Source organism: Carassius auratus, chromosome 45 (genome assembly GCF_003368295.1).
Source record: "Carassius auratus strain Wakin chromosome 45, ASM336829v1, whole genome shotgun sequence".
In the NCBI taxonomy this organism is placed as follows: domain Eukaryota; kingdom Metazoa; phylum Chordata; class Actinopteri; order Cypriniformes; family Cyprinidae; genus Carassius; species Carassius auratus.
Genome location: NC_039287.1, coordinates 10,067,030 through 10,089,957, shown reverse-complemented (window position 1 = coordinate 10,089,957; position 22,928 = coordinate 10,067,030). Strand labels below are relative to the sequence as shown.

The following is a 22,928-nucleotide window of genomic DNA, read 5'->3' as shown; positions in this document are numbered from 1 at the left end:
TAAAGTGTGACCGAAATAAACAGATAATTTTATTTTGCAAAGATTTACCTGGAGAGGACTTCCTGTGTGCATGCAGGGCATAATTGACTGGCTTGTTACAATACTGAGTGAAATGTGAATGGAGACAGAGACACTGGCATTGTTGTTTGCTGCACTGGCTGCCATGGCCACACAGAAGCACCCATAAAGACAAGGCACCACAAGAGGAATCAGATATTAGAGACTGGTCCCACTTAGCCATCCCACTCCCAACGTGTACAAATGGTGGCATTACTTCAATATCAATTAATCTGATGTGTAACTTCTTTGACTGGTAAGGCAATAATCTAAAACAAACCAATTTGGAATTATATGCGTACTGTACAGGGTTGGATCTGTTGCCAATCCTGACATCTGAACAAACGTGGCGATGTTGGTCACTACACATCATGCAAGTGGAATAATAGAAGAAAATATCACAGTGTAGTTGAAAATATCACCTGGACTGTCTTACCTCAAGTGCGTTATTAGTTACCAATTCTGTAACTGGACTATGAACGTATCATGGGATGCCAGGCAGCTGAGTCACGCAACCGTCAAAATGAGCAGTAGTCGTACACATCGTTATGTAACAGGCTTGGTGATATCCCAGCAAACAACAGTGCATCAATGTGCCAAGCACCTACAGAAGTGGAATCTCAGTGACTTTTTTTGGCACTGGTAGGGAACAAGGAACAGGAAACTGAACTTTCTGTAGCTTAAACGGAAAACCTGATATTGTGAGGGTTACGGAATATTGATGTTTTGGAATAAGAATTGCATGAAATCGCCTGCCCGTCCCCCATTCCCCTTGGCCAGGGTATAAATCCAAGTTGTTATCTTGAAACATAGTCTTTGCATCCGAATATCCCAGATAACACTCGCATGAGAGGGGTGGAGGGGTCAGAGCAGCAACCAAGGATGGAGCTGAAGAGGTAAGACCTACAAACCAAAGTCACGCATACATACACAGAATGCACACACTCACTGATAGCTATTGTCTATCCTCATTCTCTTTTCCATCCCTGGCAAAAAAATCCCTCCACCTCATCCACTACAACCAATCTGAAGTCTGCTTGGAAAATTTCAGCAGGCACAAATGGAGTTTGTAGCAGCCCATGCGGTGAAAGTTGGCATCCCATGTTAATGTCTGCACTTATCTCACCTGGATGCTAAACAAAGCGTTGTTTTTAGTAACAAAAATGACCTCAGCCTTCACAGAGCAATTCATTCATTCTCAATTGAATTGATGAAATCTGGGGAAAATTACTTCAGGATTGGCTTTTTGTAGAGGAAACCCTCAGGTTTGTTCTGTTTTAAGTGCACCATATATAGGATAATGAGAAAAAAACAAACATATAAAATGGGACTTTTAATTAAAATATCTAACAAATTCGATTGTTGGTTGGCACCTGGCAACCCAGTCAATCCTCAATATGCACAACCTCAGCATGCATTTGTTGATGGTGTATAAACTTAGCTAATTTCAGGCAGAAGCAACACCTTTTTCTCCAATGATTTCATAGTACATTTAAAAAAAAATATTGCACAATTCAAATAAAGGACCTTTTTGTTTTATAAAAAATTATTATAGTACATTTTGAATGTGAATGGTATACCATTTACACGTCTTTCACCTTTCGAAAATCTGTTAGCCTTTTTCTGAAGAAATGGTTTAGGTGGATAGAAAAATGCAATTTTGTACAGGGAATGATGGAGGATTACTAAAGGTTAGAGTTAAGCACCACACCCTGCAAACATTTATGTTCATTATTACACGGTAAAAATGGTAACAAGCAATTGTTACCTTAAAGATTTGTTTTCTAACCCACAATCTAAACCTTAAAAATAACTTTGCCAATGTAACATATTTTATTGAGGTTAGTTTAGACATATTAATTAATATTTTTTTCTTGAATAAAACCAATACATTTACATACTTGTTAAATCACAAAAAGCACTTTAAAAAATATTTGTTTAACAGAGTATTGGTATTTTGTTTTATGTGTCTATTTATACACACACACACACACACACATATATATATATATCAGTGGACCATATGTAATAAAAAAAAATAATGCACTACTGTCAAAAGTTTGGGTTTGGTAAGATTATATCTTTAGATCAATGAAGCTACATTTATTTGATGAAAAATACAGTATAAATGGTAATAATGTGAAATATCATTGCAATTTAATACAGATAACAAAGAACTGTTCTATTTTAATATAATATTTGCCATTATATAGCAGCCATTACTCCAGTCTTTAGTGTCACATGATCCTTCAGAAATCATTCTAATATGCTGTAATTGGTACTCAAGAAACATTTCTTATTATTATCAATGTCGAAAACATTTATGCTACTTACATGTTTGTGTGGAAACCTTGATAACAAATTTTAGGATATTGAAGAATAGATGAATGGGTGAATAAAAATGTAAAAAAATAGAAAAGTTACTGTTTATTGTCGGTCTTGATAAATATTTTTTTTAACCTTTTCACTTAAAAAAAAAAAATCATACTAAGCCCAAACTTTTGAACAATAGTGAATACAGTAGTGTAAGAAAACATGTCCCATTCATTCAATCTTGTGGTCTTAAAGTGCATTTTCACATTTTATAGATGGTAAAAAAATCATATATTCAGCTCCCTCAGATTACAGAGCTGTAGATATCACATCACTAGTGAGATTCAGTAGGAAAAGACATTTTAAGATAAATATTAAGGACCTTGAGGATCAAAATTGCGGCGGCAGTGTTATATGGTAGGCCAACACCAAAATTTTACACCAATGACATCATTGCATTTTGCTTGAAAAAAGCGATTGTATCTTTTTGGCGCAATTTGAGTCTTTTCCCCGTTATCACAAGAGAAAATGAGTGGGGCATCATGTGCTTTTTCTGAAAATCAAATGTGCTTTTTAGTGTCTAGCTGATATTGACTCACTTGCCATCTTGAAGATCAGTCGTCACCACAACTGTTTGGGAAAAACGTAGGCACAAAATGGTAAAAGCGAAATCAGAATGAGGATGCTAAAGAATATGTTCCTCCATCATTCCCATCATGCACTTGACAGAGGCAACAGGGCCACAAACACCATCAAACATACACATTAGCTGAACATTCACACCATAGTAACCCAAACTAGGGAATGTTGTATTTCGAACTATTTGTTCTCCAACTTTACACTGTGTTAGTCAAAATATATGTTGAATATTCTCTGTTTAGACTCTTTTAGATGAACTCTTATAGCTTGAGAGTACAACTAAATAAAAACTCTGAAGAAAAAAGCACCAAGGGAAGTGGAGAACCAGAGAGGGCATGAAATTAGAGAAAGAACAGCATTGCATGCCTTCACAGGGAGGACTCGTACTGAAGCAACTCGTAAAGGAGGGGTCCATCCCTGTACCTGATGCCCACCGCGTTGGGGCTGATGTACTGGAGGATGTTTATGGTTCGCCGCAAACGTCGGTCTACAAAGTGAGCATCCCAGGCTGGGTAGCGCTTCCTGGGCATGTCGATCTTGATGAGGGGCCCCTCGGGGGGGATTGGCCGACCCATCGCATCTGTGGGTTCTGTGGACCGCACCTGGAACACCGGTAGACAAGTGTCTGTGGCAGCCTCCTCCGGCTCGCCGTAGTCCCCTGAAGCCATACCCCTGGTCGGGGTGGCTTGGGAGCCCCGATGCCCTGGAGTGGGAGCCATGGGCTCAGCCTCAGGTGGTAAAGGGAGGCCCCAAAGCAGCTCAGCACAGCAGGAACTGGCCAGCACCCTCATCCGGGGCCCCATAGGATGCAGGACCCCGTAGTAAAGAACCATGCAGGCCACTCCGGAAGCAAAGCACAGGAAGACGCCGCAGAGGGCGGATGCAGCGTAGGAGTCGGTAGTGACCGGGTCTCTGTAGGTGTACCACAGAGCTGTAAGGATGGTATTTTCCACTAGCACCAGCAAATAATAAACCACCATGCGGTATCGGGTCCGTCCCTCCTTGACGTTAAACCAGCAGAAGACGTAGACTACGCCTACCAACATGTTGAATAGCACCTCCTCCCACTTGGACATACAGAAGTCGGTGCCTCCGTGAATTACCCAGAAGGCCATGGCACACCAGTGCAGCACCACAAAAATGCCAAAGTAGATGTGGAAAACTGAGGCAAAGAGGGCGAAAGATAACGCCCGAGAAGAAATGGTGAAGAAACGCCATAGAAGATGCACCACTGCTCCCCTGTAGCTCATGCTCTTTTGGTCATCACGAGAATCGCGCAGAAGCTTGTGGTACGAGGCCAGAACCCAGGAAAGAGAGAGAAGAGACGCAATCGCTGACACACCTGGATGACAGAGAGACATACAATTATTCTTATTAAATAGATAAATGTCATTGCTTATTAATATTTGGAATTAATATGAATATCTTTAAAAAATAAGATATAATATAAATAAATATATAAATAATAATAGTATTGATAATACTAAATAAGCACATAATATTTATCAATGATAAATAATATTACAATTATTGAATTACAATATAATGAAAAATAAACAATGGGGTCAGTAAGATTTTTTTTTTCTCAAAGAAGTTAACACTTTTATTCAGCATTAAATTGATCACACGTGATAGTAAATAAATGTATAATGTTACTAAAGATTTATATTTAAAATAAATTAAGTTCTTTTGAATAATCTATTCATCAAAGAATTCTAACAAAAATTTTATCACAGTTTCCACAAAAATTATTAAGCATCAAAACTTTTCAATATAGATATAATAAGCAGAAAACCATGTGACACTGAAGATTAATGACTGCTAAAAAAAGCTTAGCCATCACAATAATAAATAACATTTTAAAATATATTGAAGTAAAAAAAAGTTATTTTAAAATTTAGTAATATTTTACAATATTACTGTTTTAACTCTATTTTGCATTACATAAATGCAGCCTAGTTGAGCATAAAAAAACCTTTACTGACACCAAATTTTTGAACAAAAACCACAATGCAATATATGTGTACTGTGATGAATAACATAAACTATCTGCATCCAATAATGCTAATGAAAAGCACGCTAATACAAACAAACAGCAACAACAATTGTCTTATTATTTCTATAACACCTGCCTACCATTTGTTGGAGACAATTTCCAAAACACACCTCTTGTCTTGTTCTTTATGTCTTTTTTCTAGGATGTTTACAATTCATCCTGCTGAGCTCAGACTTCGTGTTCATAAAGGCATCTGCACTGCTGGCAGAGCTGTCACCTCAGAGGTAAGAAATGGTTTCACAGCTCAGAATATCTGCTGCACAGCAGAAAAAATCATGCTGCCCACAAACACAGTTGATCATTCAAAAAGTCTCAGCCAGGGAGGGCCTTATTCTTAGATTCATCCACAAAGTCAGCCTTTTTTTTCAGAAACACAATATGGATTTGCCATGATGTGTCCAGTTTTCTGAAAGATTAAGATGGTCCTTTGGATGTGTTGATGAATTATTACAACACAAAACTGTGAGATCAGGTTGGGCATATACTGTTGTCACTTGAAAAGCTAACTTAACTGCGAATAGTAGCCATGCAACATGTTGTTACAGAGCCTTAATTTGCACTCATAAAAAATAAAGGTATATTTTCAGCAGTATTTAGAATCATAATCATGCAATGCATGTGAAAAGTTACCAAGTCAATTAGAAACAAAATTCGCTACTGTAATTATTAACTTATAATTGCATTATACTTCACCACAATCACAAAATATGAAAACATGAGTAAATACATCTTATGAAAGGTATACATTGCATCACATTTTTTTTTTTACCAAGGTTTCAGAGTTATCTCAGTGACATGTACACATCCAAAAAACATTTATCACTGACAAACATAAGCAGTACTGTTCAAAATGTCAGCGGTTTCAGTACAGAGCCTAGAGGCACTCCTTACACTGCAGAGTTTCGGCCCGGTTCTTCTGAATCATGATGCAGAGCTGGAGAACCAGCTGTGGTGCGCTTTCCAGAAATGTCTCCAGTAGACGGAGCATGTTGACATCAGCATACTCATACATCATGGCCCAGTAGAATCGTCGCTGGTTCTCCTTTTGTCTGCGGCTCTGGATGCCAAGATACATTGTTCTGATGTACCTGCAGAGGTGCAGATGCAGAAGAGAAGGAAGGCAGATATAGTATAAAGCTGGAATATACAGAGAACTATTTACATTTCAGATGAAAATAACAGTAATCACAGAGGAGTAACAGAAAAAGAGAAAACAAGGGGAGGAATCAGTTAAACAGATTGAAATCACATATCCATTATGGATAAATTCTCTTCAAACCAGTGTTGTGTTGGGGAGGAACACACAATCTCACACACACACACACTGCTAGAATGTCTCACTCAATCTTCACTTGTCTGTGTTTGTTCCAGACAGAATATCAGTTTGTGTAATAATCGGTGTGTATTTTATTATTATTATTATTTTTATTTTTTTTGCAGGGTACATCATTACTAGAAGGTGGCAGAAAAAGTGCTTATCTTTATTAGGGAGTCATTTGAATGATTAACTCACTCGATTCAATCAATTAGCTAGCAACTAAATCATTGGTCATCTGTATCATTCACTTAATATAAATGTCTGTATTTGCCAACTTTTTCCACTTTTGATGTAATTTCCAGGGAGAAATTAGTATTGTAGTAATTATATATTCACTTATTCACTCAGTTATTACAAAATATATCTTTATTTTGTTGTAGATCAGATATATTTTCTTTTGTTAATCAATCAGTCATGTGCAAGTGCTGCCTGAAAAGTCACTGCCTAATGATGAGCCCACTAGTCAGCTGCCCAAGCTTTCATGCGCAGCCACTGTCTTTGATAGTGAGTCATTTGAAATATATATATATTTCTGCATTAGCAGATGCTTTTATCCAAAGCGACTCACAGTGCATTCAGGCTAACAATTTTTACCTATCATGTGTTCCTTAGTGTTTATTAGGGTTTATGTGGTTTAGTAATCAGTAGTACATGATAACTGGAAGTGGATAGTTATTCCAGCATACATACAGACTGCTAATCTAGCCCTATTTTTCTTCTCATCCTGTATTAAAGACACCACTATATACCGATTGGGATAGTTGCCAACGGGCACCTGTCTAGGCAGGGATGGAGACAGGGTGTGCTGTGTCAGCAACTCTCAGGGATTGATTATCTGTGATCTTGAGCATGGATCATCTTCTAAAGCTCAACACCATGGAGTCACTCTATATTTATTGGAAGGCACAATCTTGGGCCACATTTCTCTCTCATTTCTTATCTAAAGCTCAATTACGATGTTTTCATGTGAGAAGCTTGGACACATTAAGAGCCTATGTGTTCAGAGGAGAAAATTATATTTAGCCATAATAACAGAACTGAGACGTTGTGGTCAACAGGAGTCAACATATCAACATATATATATATATATATATATATATATATATATATATATATATATGCCCCAATGAGGGCTAGATTTAGGTTAGACTTTCATGCATTTTTCTAAAAAAATAAAAAATGTAAATTTTCGAAAAAATTCATAGGAAATTAATAGTTATAGTTCCCCATAAGAACAAGTTGGAAATAAAGCTGCAATTATGAGAAATAATGTCACAATTACAAGAAGTAAATTCACAATTGTAAAATAAAAATAAAGTTGCAATTGTCTATGAATTTCTATGCTATATATTTGAATATGTATCTAATTATTCAATGTAACATAAAAATGTTGAAATATCACTTGTTGATCTGATTAGCAGTTTTATCCTTTTTTATTCATATATATATATATATATATATATATATATATATATATATATATATATATATATATATATATATATATATATATATATATATATATATATATATATGCCCCAATGAGGGCTAGATTTAGGTTAGACTTTCATGCATTTTTCTAAAAAAATTAAAAAGTAAATTTTCGAAAAAATTCATAGGAAATTAATAGTTATACTTCCCCATAAGAACAAGTTGGAAATAAAGCTGCAATTATGAGAAATAATGTCACAATTACAAGAAGTAAATTCACAATTGTAAAATAAAAATAAAGTTGCAATTGTCAGATGTAGTCACAATTAAAAGAAATAAAGTCAACCTTTTTTTTTTTTTGAAGTTGAAATGCCTTCTTTAAAAAGCACATCATCTAATCAATCTTGTTTGAAAATATTATAAGCATTTAGGAATCACTTATGGGTCAAAATGACATGCATTTCGTGAATTTCAAATCTTTGTTGCACAGAAAGCAGTGTATTACTGCACAGTAAAGTAAAAGGACTGATGGGAAACACATTTATGCACAAATTTCAAAGTTAGTCGCAGATGCCATCCCACCTCCTTGGCTCCAGTCCATTACATGTTGACGAGCGTAATCTGCCTTCTCAGCTCTATGTTTCTTTCATGTCTGCTTTTGCCATTCTGTTTGATCAATATGTTCTTTATGGTTTACTCATCCACACCATCTGTAAATGCACCCGGTCTCCCTGCTCTCCACCTCTCTCTGGACCACTGAGCTGTGAAAGCTGTTTACATTACACTGAAATCTACAAAATCTCATTTTTACTTCTTCAGGTATGGATTTTGAATATAAAATCTCAGCAGCAGGTCCTATATCAGTATGAAAGGGGCAGCTGCTGTTTGAAGTTGCCATATCTGCGCAATCTGCTCAGAGCTACTTATACGCCGAGAGCAGCTCACCTGCTCTGTTTACACACCAGCTACTCAACACTGCTACACCTGCTCTAGCGTTTAATGTACACATTAAGTACAGAACATGGCTACAGCTGCTCTAAAGTCGCACACACAATAGTTTCACAGATGCTATCTGCTTTTGAAAACGTAAATTAGTGTGAAACTCATTTTCATGTTAAACCCCTTACGAAAGTACTGAAGCTACACAATGGTATACAGTGATGGTTTGAGGTAGGCTTTTTGATATACTGAAAGTCAACATGAACATAAACTAGCACCAACAGCTATTTAGGAAATAGCTAGTGAGCAATGTAAACTATCTATTATCTATTTAACTATTGGTGAACATTTTAAACTAGCTGCAATAGCTAACTGGCCAATTGGATACATTATGAACTAGCCTTATATAGTTGCTATTGATGAACATTATAAACTGGCTACATTAGCCAAGTCATGGTAAATATTATGACCTAGGCTTATATCTATTTGGCTAACAATAGACATTATTATACACTAGTCTTAGCTATCTGGCTATTGGTGAACATTATAAACTAGCCAATATTTAGCTCGATATCGGTCGAGTCGATATTTATCTAGTTCATTTCATGTTTTTTTTTTTTCAAATGAATTTTTGATGACGTTTCCAAAGTCATAATGTAAACATCTGTCCAACAATGACATTTATTCCGAAGAAAAACAGGAATAGTCATTAAGAAACTAAAAAGAACTTTAACATCCCTTCGAGACTGTCAATAAATTTTTCTCTAATGGCCTTATTGTCTTATGATGACTCTATACTGTGACTATTTTTTCTTGCACATTTGCAGGTTCTTCAGAAAATGACAGCACGTCTCAATGACTCTTGAATCACATGCTTTTTTAAAGCAAGCGTGCCTTTAGAATTGTTCACCAGAATGTGCTTTGAATGGAGCGTAATCTCTCTCTGCCGCTCACTGCTCTCATGAAGCTAATTACAACTATAATCATCTTTCCATTCGTTGCAAAGCTTAATGGCTTCAACAGGAGCTGGTAATTATGTAAAAGTAGGAATAAAATTTGGTGGCAAACATCACTAACAACAACAAAAAGACATTCTTGTGCACATCGGCAAAGCACATTATGCTTCTTTGTGAAAGCTAATTCTTCGAAACACATCTCAGCACAAAATGTTACAGAAACAGCTTTTTTCTCTCTGTTTTAACATTATCTGAGGATTTTATGCCTTTAAATTCAAGTTATGTCCACACAGTCAGTGTTTGTATAACAAACTGATGTTATGATGAAACTAAAGACCCGTGTACAGTGTTAGTGAGAATAATAAAGTAGTAAACAAAACAAAACAAAAAAAAACAGTAGGTAGTCGAAGCTTGACCAAGGAATCTGAACATAAATGTAAAAGACTCTCAAAACTCAGTCAGGAAAGAACAAAATGTACACTTAATTTACAAAGGCAATGTGAGGGCTATATAAATATACTGTAGGGATATAAGATACTGTATAATAAGACTAAATGAACAGCAACAAATGACTAAACAAGAATAACAAACTACAATCTATGACTAAACAAGATTGAGCAACAACAACCAATTACTAAACACATTTGCATCTGCATCTGTATCACCGAACGTGTTTGTGTCACGTTCGGTGATACAGGAAACAAGGAGAGATCCAAGTGCAGGTATGATGTTTTATTTTAAGGGAAAATCCAAAGGGGTAAACAGTCCAGGCAGGGTCAAAACCAGAGTATCCAAACAACATGAAACAGACAAGAACACACGGCAAGGGCAAGACTACGGAAAACATGAAACATAGACAAGGACCCTGTGACACATACTCAGACAGACCGGGTATAAATACACAGAAGGTGATGAGGGAACTGGAGACAGGTGGGGAATAATCAATTAACTCAAAAAAGGAGGAAGGTGACCAAATAAGGGAACAGACAGTTAATAAAGTGCCAGACACCGTGGGAAAGGAGGACACCTAGTGGAAACCCAGGGAACACAACCCAGACACTGTGACAGCAACCTACCCCCCCAACCCCCCCCCCCCCCGCCTACGGAGCGGCTCCCAGACGCTCCACGACAGACACAAAACTGAGACCAGGAGGGAGGCGGACAGGTGGAGGCTCAGGGGGAGGGACGGAGGGCCAGACGAACAGAGGGGAACAGGGACAGGAGTGAACACAAAAACAAAAAGCAAAACAACATGAAGCCCCCCAGGGCGGAGCAGAAGACCACCACATCCTTGTGGTCGAGGCGAGAGTCCCCCAGGGCGGAGCAGAAGACCACCACGTTCTTGTGGTCGAAGCCTGAGTCCCCCAGGGCGGAGCAGAAGACCACCACGTTCTTGTGGTCGAAGCCTGAGTCCTCCAGGGCAGAGCGGAAGACCACCACAACCGTGTGGTCCGACCAACGGGAGGAAGACAATCTGGCAATTCCATGGTGTGCATACCGGACTCCAGAAGATCGGTGCTGACCCAATACTGCTCATGAAGATTCTTGGTGACATGAAGATCATTGGTGACTTGCATTTGCTCATGAAGATCAATGGTGACTTGCCTTTGTTCCTGAAGATCAGTGGTGACTTGACTCTGTCCTTGAAGATCACTGGTGACTTGACTCTGTCCTTGAAGATCACCGGTGACTTGACTCAGTCCTTGAAGATCAGCGGTGACTAGCCCTGACTCAGGAGGGTCTTCAGTGACTAGCTCTGACTCTGGAGGGTCATCGGTGACGTGCCCTGACTCTGGAGGGTCATCGGTGACGAGCCCTGACTCTGGAGAGTTCACTGGAACCTGACTCGACTCTGGAGAGTCCACTGTGTCGACTCTGGAGGGTCAACTGGAACCTGACTCGACCCTGGAGGGTCAACTGGAACCTGACTCGACTCCGGAGGGTCAACTGGAACCTGATTCGACTCCGGAGGGTCAACTGGAACCTGACTCGACTCCGGAGGGTCAACTGGAACCTGACTCGACTCCAGAGGGTCAGCTGTAACTGTCCTCCTGTGCAGCGGCGCTGGGCAAGCAGCCATCTTGGGCCATGAGTCTGGACAGGGGGCCTTCTTGTGCTGTGGTACTTGGCTGGCAGCCATCTTGGGTTGTGGCGCTGGACCGGTGGCTATCTTGGGCATTGGCGCTGGGTAAACGGCCATCTTGTGCTGTGGTGCTGGGCTGGCGACCACCCGGTGCTGTGGCGCTGGGCTGGCGGCCATCTTGGGCTGTGGCGCTGGCTCAGCAGCCATGACATGAACCGTTTAGTGAATCTCTAGGATCTTTGACAGCATAGCGAAGTAATCAAGAAATGTGTCAGCGGCCATCTTGGGCATTGGCGCTGAGCTGGCAGCCATCTTGCACCGTGGCGCTGGACTGGTGACCACTTTGTGCTGTGGCATTGTGCTGGTGTCCTTATTGCCTCGTGGCGCTGGGTTGGCGGCCATCTTGTGCTGTGGCGCTGGGCTGGCGGCCGTCTTGCTTCGTGGTGCTGGGTTGGCGGCCATATTGCCTCGGGGTGCTGAGCTGGCGGCCATCTTGTACGGTGGTGTGAGGCTGGCTTCCATCTTGCCTTGTGATGCGGGATTGGTGGCCATGCACCGCAGCGGCGCTGGGTTGGCGGCCATCTTGAGCTGTGGCGCTGGACCTGCGACCATCATGGGCAGTGGCGCTGGCTTTCTCCATCCACCATGGTGAGACGGCGGCTCTGGTCCCTCCCACATGAGCCCCGAGTCGAAGGGGGGCCATGGTGGAGAGCAATGCTGAGCCTCCTCTCGCCCACCTCCTCCTCGGTGACCTCCCCTGGTCCCGCGAAACACGACCAGGCAGGATCCCTCAAACCGATTGCTTCTCTCCCGCTCGGTGGCTGGGGGGGAAACATTCATCGACATACCGCTGGATCTTGTGTGTGACGGAGTCCTTCTGTCACGTTCGGTGATACAGGAAACAAGGAGAGATCCAAGTGCAGGTATGATGTTTTATTTTAAGGGAAAATCAAAAGGAGTAAACAATCCAGGCAGAGTCAAAACCAGAAACAGCATGAAACAGACAAGAACACACGGCAGGTGCAAGACTACGGAAAGCATGAAACATAGACAAGGACTCCGTGACACATACTCAGACAGACCGAGTATAAATACACAGAAGGTGATGAGGGAACTGGAGACAGGTGGGGAATAATCAATTAACTCAAACAAGGAGGAAGGTGACCAAATAAGGGAACAGACCGTTAATAAAGTGACAGACACCGTGGGAAAGGAGGACACCTAGTGGAAACCCAGGGAACACAACCCAGACACTGTGACAGTTTGCTCATCTGCAGTACATGCATAGGATGTTTCCTATCAGTTTAGAATATATCTTTAAGATGTTTATGATTTAGAATGTATCATAAACATCTTATGAATGTAAAACTCACATTTTTAAAGACATTCATCAGATGTTTGTACACAGCAGATGCTTTTCAGATGAAGAGATCTTTAACATACATTTTGCAGGCATATGTGTGCTATCTGGGTAATGACTAAACAATAATAACCAGCAACAATCCATGAATAGAATCTTTCCAATTCATGGCTTGTTGCAGATTATTATCGATGACTAATAACAACCAATGAGTAAACAATAACAAAAATCTATAATTAAACCAGACTGACCGACAATAAACAATAAGTTAAACAAGACTATGTCCAACAACTTCCAAGACTGATCTATGATAAAACAAGACTGTCCAATGTAGGGCTAAAAATGGTCGTCTATCTATCCAGACCTATCCTCCATAACAAAAGGTACATTTGGAATCATTGAAGCCACAGAGGCACTGATTGTGATCAAGGCCTGTAGGTTCAACATGTGTATCCATCGGGGGTCTGCTAATTATCACACCTGTGGCACGGTGGGGAAAGCTGTAATTTGATGATTTTTCAGTTTGAACGGCTCATATTTGGTTTTTAGTCACATGGTCAAGGAAGGGATCAAAGAAGATTGTCACTGTTGCTCTGTCTCTTTTCTTGGCTGGCGTTCCCTCTTTCTTTGCTACATTTTACATACATGCTGGGTACAATTAACTGTTTATGTTTTACTGTCCTTCGTCTCTTTTGTAACCAATTTAAGTTAACCATAAATTAACCATAATGTAATACTGTTATTAAACAGGTTCCTGGGCACCACCATCTCTCAGGACCTGAAGTGGGACAATCACATTGACTCTATTGTCAAAAAGGCCCAGCAGAGGTTACTTCCTTCGACAGCTGACAGGAACAGCTGATACAGTTCTACTCGGCCATTACTGAATCCGTCCTCTGCACTTCATTAACTGTCTGGATCGGCTCAGCTACCAAAACTGACCTCAGAAGACTAAAGCGGATAGTCTGGACTGGTGAGCGAATCACTGGAACAACTGTCCCACACCACAAGAACTCACGAGTACTCATCCAGAGTGAACGAAAGAACCGGCAAAACCATTCTGGACCCCTTACACCCAGCACACTTCCTCTTTGAACTGTTGCCGTCTGGTCAAAACAGCCATACATAGGAAAAGTTTCTTCCCTTAGGCCATCTACCTCATGAACAGTTAAAATTTCTCCCCACTGTGCAATAAAACTACCCATGTGCACTAACCAACTATCTACACTTATATTTCTTAAAAGTACATTATTGAGTTAAAGGGTTTGTTCATACAAAAATGAAAATTATGTCATTAATGACTCACCCTCATGTCGTTCCAAACCCGTGAGATCTCCATTTATTTTCCCAACACAGTTTAAGATATTTTAAATTTAGTCCGAGAGCTCTCAGTCCCTCCATTGAAGCTGTGTGTATCGTATACTGTCCATGTCCAGAAAGGTAAGAAAAACATCATCAAGGTAGTCCATGTGACATCAGAGGATCAACAATGCTTCAAAACATTCTAACTGACCCTCCGATGTCATATGGCTCTTGGACTAAATCTAAAATATCTTAAACTGTGTTACGAAGATGAACGGAGGTCTTACGGGTTTGGAACGACATGAGGGTGAGTAATTAATGACATCATTTTCATTTTTGGATGAACTAACCCTTTAATAAATCTTACATCTATCCACATTGCATTTTTCATCATTTTCTAAATGATCATTAATATAATTCATGGAAAGATGGCAAAATTTAAACATTAAGCATATACTTAATAAAAACAACAAAATATATGCCAATATTTTCTGTAAGTAAATTAGCCAATTTTGTTTAAATGAAGCATTTTGGAAATTAGAACACCTTATATTTAATTCAGAAAATGTATAATATTCTATTACTTGGTATGTCCTCCAGAACTTAAAGTATACTGCTCTGACCATTGTTGGCAAGTAATTTGATTGCAAATTATTGCACAGACACTATTTAAACTGAACTGAGATGACATCACTGAATTCAGTGATGAACTGCCTTTAACTGCCATTGTGCATTATTGACACACTGTTTTCCTAATGAATGTTGTTCAGTTGCTTTGACGCAATGTATTTTGTTTAAACTGCTATATAAATAAAGGTGACTTGACTTGACAAGTTCATGACAAATTTTCACATCTGTCCTGTTTAACTCTAGTACAACCTCCTTAAACCCTCTGGTCTTTAATGGGGAGTTTTGCTCAGCTCGTCTCTACAGAATCCCCAACAGCTACACAAGAACATTGAGATTAAGATAGAGATTGAGTGAAATCTCATTAAGATTGAGTGATTCAGGGAATGAGGAGAGGGTAGCATCTTCTATTTCAAGTTTTTGTATTACATCACACAGTAGTGTATGAATCCATGCTCCCTCACACCTTCAGCACTCATTCATCCCTGAATAAAAGCTTTACTACCACTGAACATCACTGTGGGTACCAAGCACTTCTCACTGTACTCCTCCTTAATCATTACCAGAACATTTTGGATGCTTTTGGATCCGAAATGATTGACTTGGTCTCTTGAGACCAGAGTATGGTTTCCAGAGGCTATATTGTGTAAATATGGGCTTTGGAAGAGGTTAAATGAGTTTATTTTGCTTTGGCTACATTAAGTAATTCTAGTGGTGACAACAAGCATGCATGTCACTTCTGCAGGCTGCGTCATACTCTGTGTGATAAAATGTCACTCTTTTCATAGCTTTTGCTGGCTCTGAGACACTTGCATGTTATTTCTCCTGCTCTTTCTATAGCAAAACTTCACTCATCACTAAATAAAACTTAAAGTGAGGACCTGATTATTTCAGAAGCCTTGTCACAAGTCCATTGTTTTTGAATGTCGGTGCTACTTCTGCTATATTTTCACACTTAAAACAATAATTTGGTATTCCTCTTGTATCATTTTCCTTTTTTATGCTAATAGATAAATCACCTTGCAGTTTTCTCCCAAGTGGATCCACTGAAGCCAGTGTTAAGTCAGAGTATGATTCAGTGGGCTATAACACTTTTAATTGTCAGGAAATTACTTGTCTTTAAAAGTTTTGGTTCAGTATACTTACCTGTTGATCAAAAATAGCCTCAAACCTATACAATTTTTTGTTGCTGTTTGTTTTATTTAGTAATTTTGAGGAGGGTGTACTCATTTTTGCAACACAAAATTTTATCACTTTGATAAGAAAATTTTATTTTTAGGAATAATTTTGGCATTCTTCTTTGGTAATTGATCAGGCAGGCTTGTTGGAACATTATATCCCTAAAGAACCCTAACATGTCTTCTAAGTAAGGAGTAATTGCTGAATTCACTTCTGTCACCAAGACAAATTCCTTGTGTGTGTAAGCACACTTGTCAATAAAGCTCTTTCTGATTCTGATTCTGAACTATTTTAATTATAAATTATGTGCTAACTAGTCTCAATTCAACATTAACATTGAAATGCTACCTATTGCAATACAATACACATATTTGGCTATTCTAACTGCACTTATTTCCATCCTTGGTATAAGTAGCAGTGGGTGTAAATGGACACAAAATGTACATTTACATTTACATTTATTCATTTAGCAGACGCTTTTATCCAAAGCGACTTACAGATGAAGACAGTGGAAGCAATCAAAAACAACAAAAAGAGCAATGATATATAAGTGCTATAACAAGTCTCAGTTAGGTTAACACAGTACATGTAGCATGGGATTTTAAATAATATAATAAATAAAAAGAAAACAGATAGAATAAAAAAAATAGAGCAAGCTAGTAAGAGGTCTTTACACATACACACATATATATTATTGCATAATAAATGAAAAGAAAAACCTTTCAAGAATAGAATTAGAATATTGAGTGTTAAAGTTAGAGGGTCAAATAAAGATGGAAGAGATGTGTTTTAAGCCGATTCTTGAAGATGGCTAAGGACTCAGCTGCTCGGATTGAGTTGGGAAGGTCATTCCACCAGGAGGGAACATTTAATTTAAAAGTCCGTAAAAGTGACTTTGTGCTTCTTTGGGATGGCACAATCAAGCGATGTTCACTTGCAGAACGCAAGCTTCTAGAGGGCACATAAGTCTGAAGTAACAAATTTAGGTAAATGGGTGCAGAGCCAGTGGTAATTTTGTAGGCAAACATCAATGCATTGAATTTTATGCAAGCAGCTATTGGAAGCCAGTGCAAATTGATAAACAGAGGTGTGACACGTATTCTTTTTGGCTCATTAAAAATTAATCTTGCTGCCGCGTTCTGAATTAATTGTAAAGGTTTGATAGAATTGGCTGGAAGACCTGGCAAGAGGGCATTGCAATAGTCCAGCCTGGACAGAACAAGAGCTTGAAAAAGGAGTTGTGCAGCATGTTCAGAAAGAAAGGGCTTGATCTTCTTGATGTTGACTAAAGCAAATCTGCAGGATCGGACAGTTTTAGCAATGTGGTCTGAGAAAGTCAGCTGATCATCAATCATAACTCCAAGGCTTCTAGTTGTTTTTGAAGGAGTTATGGTTGAAGTGCCTAACTTGGTGAAATTGTGATGGAACGATGGGTTTGCTGGAATCACAAGCAGTTCTGTCTTGGCAAGGTTGAGTTGAAGTTGATGGTCCATCATCCAGGAAGAAATGTCTGTTAGACAAGCTGAGATGCGAATAGCTACTAATAGGATCATCAGGATGGAATGAGAGGTAGAGTTGAGTGTCATCAGCATAGAAGTGGTATGAAAAGCCATGTTTCTGAATGACAGAACCTAATGATGCCATGTAAACAGAGAAGAGAAGAGGTCCAAGAACTGAGCCCTGAGGCACTCCAGTAGTTAGATGTTGAGACTTGGACACCTCACCTCTCCAAGATACTTTGAATGACCTATCTGATAGGTAACACTCAAACCATTGAAGTGTGGTTCCTGAGATGCCATTTGCATCTGGACCTGGTGATTAAACGTGTCAAAAGCAGCGGACCGATCAAGCAGGATAAGTACTGAAGATTTGGATTCTGCTCTTGCCAGTCTTAGAGCTTCAACAACTGAGAGCAAGGCCGTCTCAGTTAAATGTCCACTTCTGAAGCCAGATTGGTTGCGTTCAAGGAGATTGTTGTGTGTGAGAAATGTAGAAACTTGTTTGAACACAGCTCTTTCAAGTATTTTTGCAATGAAAGGAAGAAGAGAAACTGGTCTGTAGTTCTCTAAAAGAGATGGGTTGAGGTTGGGTTTCTTAAGTAGTGGAGTTATACGTGCCTGTCTAAATGATGAGGGGAAAACACCAGTGTGGAGGGAAGTGTTGATGATGTAAGTGTGTGCAGGTACCACTGCAGGAGAAATGGCTTGAAGAAGATGAGATGGAATAGGATCAAGCGGGCAAGTGAGGAAAATGTTTTAAAAAGCATGCGAGAGTTAGATGAATTGTTAATTTTTTTTTTATTGTAATTTTTTTAAATGTACAGTTTTATACCATCCTGCTGTTAATGTTTCTTTAGTCATTCGGCAATCACAGACTGAACCCGGTAGGGAAACCACCCTTAAACCATCAGAAACCAATTATGATACAAAACTAACCAAAAACAGTTCATCATAAAAAAGACCGACCAACAACCACAAATGAGTAAACTAAACAAATCAACTAAAATCTATGATTAAACAAGACTGACCAACAACAACCAATGAGTAAACAGCAACCAGTTATGGGTGGCTAAAGATGAGGATTCAATAAGTACTGTAAATGAAACAAGATCTTACAAGATTAAGTATGCAAAATAAAAACTATATCACTTAATATTCAGAAATGATTCTTAAATTCTTGCAAAAATGATTTACAGATAAAGGCTGTCTACACATGAGAGAGATTGCTTGCAGTTCTCTGATGATGGATGATGTGCATGTGTGAAAGGCTGCCAATGTTTTTGAAAAGAGCTTCACTCTGCTGTCATTGTATGTCTGAATGCGTCATGCACAGAGCCCATTTACCACTTCACTGCATGAATCAGATTTCTTGGGACAAGTGGCAAAACTGCACATGCATCTGAAAAATGCAAAGTGAACAGGACTTTTCACCAGAGTTTCACCTGTCACAATGTCAACAGGATGAACGGTGTAGCTTGCTGAGTTTTTCCTCAACCGTGCAGCTAGTGTTTCAGCTCCATTTCACCGCTCAGTCATTCAGTCAGCTGACTGAAGGCGACACAAAATGTTCCAGGGAAGGAGCCTGTCTGCAGGAAAGAAAAATCACTAATGAGATCTAAATTGTTTCTACACTTATTAGATATCTTGAGCAAATGGAGACTTTTCTCCTGATTCTCATGCAGATCTACTAATAAAATGACTTGTGTCCCTTGTAGAAACAAAGTATAATGTGAAGGCATAAAATAATGTAAATAAATGTAAAAATCATTTAGGTAACACATTACAATATGGTTCCATTTGTTAACATTAGATATCATTCACCGTAGAAAATATAAAGATGGAACCCACTATGGTATTTTAGCCAGAAGCAAAAGTTTAAATGTCTTGATGGATTTGTTTATTACAACACACATTCTTTTCACTTGACAATATATAAATTGATGGACTGGAGTCATACTTATGGATTATTGTGTTGTTTTTATCAACTGCTTGGACTCTCATTCCGACGGCACCCATTCACTGCAGAGGATCCACTGGTGAGCAAGTGATGTAATGCTACATTTCACCAAATCTGTTCTGGTTAATAACTAAACTTTTCTACATCTTGGATGGACTGTGGTTTCATTTTGGGGTAAACTGTTCCTTTAAATGAACACAAAAAGGGGAATGTCACATCATTGACCCTCGAAGGTTTGCAATCAGGCCAGATTTCAGTAAAACACAAAATATAGAGAAATGCCTAAAGACAAAGTTGAAACACACAAAACCCCCAAATGCTCAAAGCATTTGCCCTTAACGTACATAATTTAGCCCACTCGTGTAAGACAGGGCTGATCTTCTCATGCTTGAACATATACCAGCAGAACCCAGGACTGTTTCAGCCAGAATGTGCATAAGATCCATTATTCAGACCTATTACATCTGATTTTTGACAGGTGTCGGTAGCTCTGCACAGGGCAGGAGAAGACAGGGAGAGGAGGAAGAAGAGAGAGAAAAGGCAAGTGATGGGGTAGGGTGAGAGGAGAAGTGAATGGGTTGAGTGGAGGAAGGCTGTGGATCAATAGCCCAGGCTTTTCAAGAACTGCATCATAACCAGAGCTAACATCCGGCATTCACTGACATTTTCTGTTAGCCTGGTAAATGTCAGGGGTGCTAACAAACAAACCCACCAGTATGCTCCTTGCCCCCCACACTCACATGCCCCTCAAATGTTGCAGCAGTGTGAACCCATGAAAGCCCACTTGTGTGCTCCTGATTCCTGACTTGAATGGGAGGAGCAAATGAAGAGTTCACTGGCAGCCATGCAAGCATCCTTTCCTGTAGTCTAGCGCTGCTAATGACCGGGCGAAAGTTCTGGCCCTTTTAGTTCACACCAGTATTTTGCAATGCCGAAGTAAGCTATTTTCTTTGAATGTGCCAATGTGACTTCTGATTCACTAGCCACTGTAGCTAAATAACTACATTATAAGAGTAACAAAGTGCAAAAAATACAATCCACTGTGTTTATGATTATGATAATGAATTAAAATTGTATGACAACAATTACCAGCTTATAATATCTTTTTTTCAGCTAAAAGAACTGACACTGTAAGCCTCACATACTTAAGTTACAAAAAGCAACTCCCATTCTTACATTTAAAATAAGGTGGATACAGTAAACAATTTCAGAGCTACCACAAAATTAAAACTGCCATTCTCTCTTGAAACCAACACTAAGTGAATTAAACGACTCAATTCATCGACTGGTCGCTAGAGACTTGCTCCAAAAGGGAGTCAATCCCATAGACCCCACGTGTTTACTTTACAGCAGAAAAAAAATGTGTTTACAGTCTGGTACAAAAAATTATTTTGGTCTATATAGCTAATTTTTCCCTTCATGACAACTGTGACGGGGGTTTGTTTGTTTGTTTGTTCCTTTTTCAATTTAAAAAATGAACTCAGGAAAGAAAGCTGCACTTGTCAAGTGATAAATTTGAGGGCCTATCTAAACCTTTTCTTAACTTTCACTCACACAGAAATCCTCATTCAATTAGTATTTTCCTCCCAGTTACAACAATCTCAGCATGTGCTACACTTGAAGACCCTTTTAGAAATGTTAGACCTTTTGCCTGAAACCTGGCTCCCGTTGAATTATTGGGTCTGAGATCATTGCGTTCGCTCATGCCCCGTTAGCTAGCCTGCACTTGGCCTGAACCGTTCCAGGTCACATCCGAGTGCTCTGCAGGTCTGGCCATCTGCACCGCAGACACAGACCATCTCCTGATGCGCGAGTGCCAGTGCTAATGACTAATGGTTCAGTGGGGCATATGGTGCATCAGGTCATGCTTAATTAAATACCCCAAAACACACATTGTTTTGATGTGTTTTCAAAGAGATGAAACAAAAGGTTTTCAAGAGATGCAGGTTTGTTCCCACCAAACAATTTTGATGAGGTACCCTTCACCTAAACTTTGTGTATACCCTACCCATCTAGTTCAAATCACCCAGTTTTATATGCAGACAGCTACGCTTAATCTACTAACAATATCCAAATGTGGAAATACATATTCTATGGCCCTACACCAACCCTACACCTAACCCTAACCCTCACAGGAAACTTATTAAAAAAAAAAAAAAAAAAACTCATTCTGTATGATTTATAAGTGTTTTGAAAAATGGGGACATGGGTTATGTCCTCATAAGTCACCCTCTCCTTGTAATACCTGTGTCATACCCATGTCATTATACAGAGTTGTGTCCTGATACATCACAAAAACATGCCCACTCACACACACACACACACACACACACACACATTAGATGTACTAGATGTTAAACCAGTGACCAATCTTTGGATGGCTTTTAATAAAAGCCTAAAATAGGCTTACATTTCCCTGTCTACTGCCTTTCACCTCACAAGACTAGTAAATATATAATAAGCATCTTGGAATGTCTTTAATGTATTAACAAAAGCAGTGTTGGCAATTTTGAATATGACTGCATGCTAAGATGTCCTCCATGTTGGTTGTTTTGTATATTTTGGAAGTACGTAAGGCTAATTAGTTGGAGAGATGTGTGTGAGCTGTGTGTGTGTGTATGTATGACAGGGCATCAGTGAGTCACAGAACTGAGGTGAGGGGGACACTATCTTCAGGTCCTCCACACCACCTGCCGAACGCTCCTCCAGTTTCCCAGCATCCTTTTACATCCTTTATTATCTGCTCCCTATTGATTTATGATTGCATTTTCCTTCTATTCCTGGTTCTAATCAGTATTTACTGCTCTCTGTCGGCTCTTTCCCTCTCCCTCTCTCCAGATTATTTGTCTCTGCTGAGTCTCTCTTTGATTATGTGCAGCGTCTCTGTCCCTGTGCATTTGAGGTATTTATAGCCACAGTCCTATTCACTGTGCGGGAGAAACACACAAATGGCTGCAAATTAAATTTGAGCGTTTATGAAAGTGTGACAGGGCCAGATTTAGACCCAACCGGAACCCAGAAAGTGCCTCCCATTACATCACTATGATGGCAACAGTGAGGGCGTAAATGCTTCCCAGTGGGGTACAGAAAGCTTTCCATGTATCAGAGCAGTACACAAGACTTTTATGATAGAGAATACAATGAATCACAAATCCTGAGAAGATTCTTATATTGCTAGTACTTACAGATATGTTTACAGCATTACACAGTGA

General features: G+C 39.3%; 1 protein-coding gene across 1 annotated transcript in view; it reads right to left on the bottom strand.

Moving 5' to 3' along the window:
• Positions 1-22,928, bottom strand: part of LOC113063226 (XK-related protein 6-like) — a 47,904-nt gene continuing 24,976 nt past the window's right edge. Inside the window, exons 2-3 of the mRNA XM_026233469.1 lie at positions 5,957-6,153; positions 1-4,351 (exon numbers count right to left, since the gene is read on the bottom strand). Of these exons, the coding sequence (XP_026089254.1) occupies positions 3,378-4,351; positions 5,957-6,153 (1,171 nt within the window). The 3' untranslated portion in view covers positions 1-3,377. The remainder of the gene's footprint in view (positions 4,352-5,956; positions 6,154-22,928) is intronic.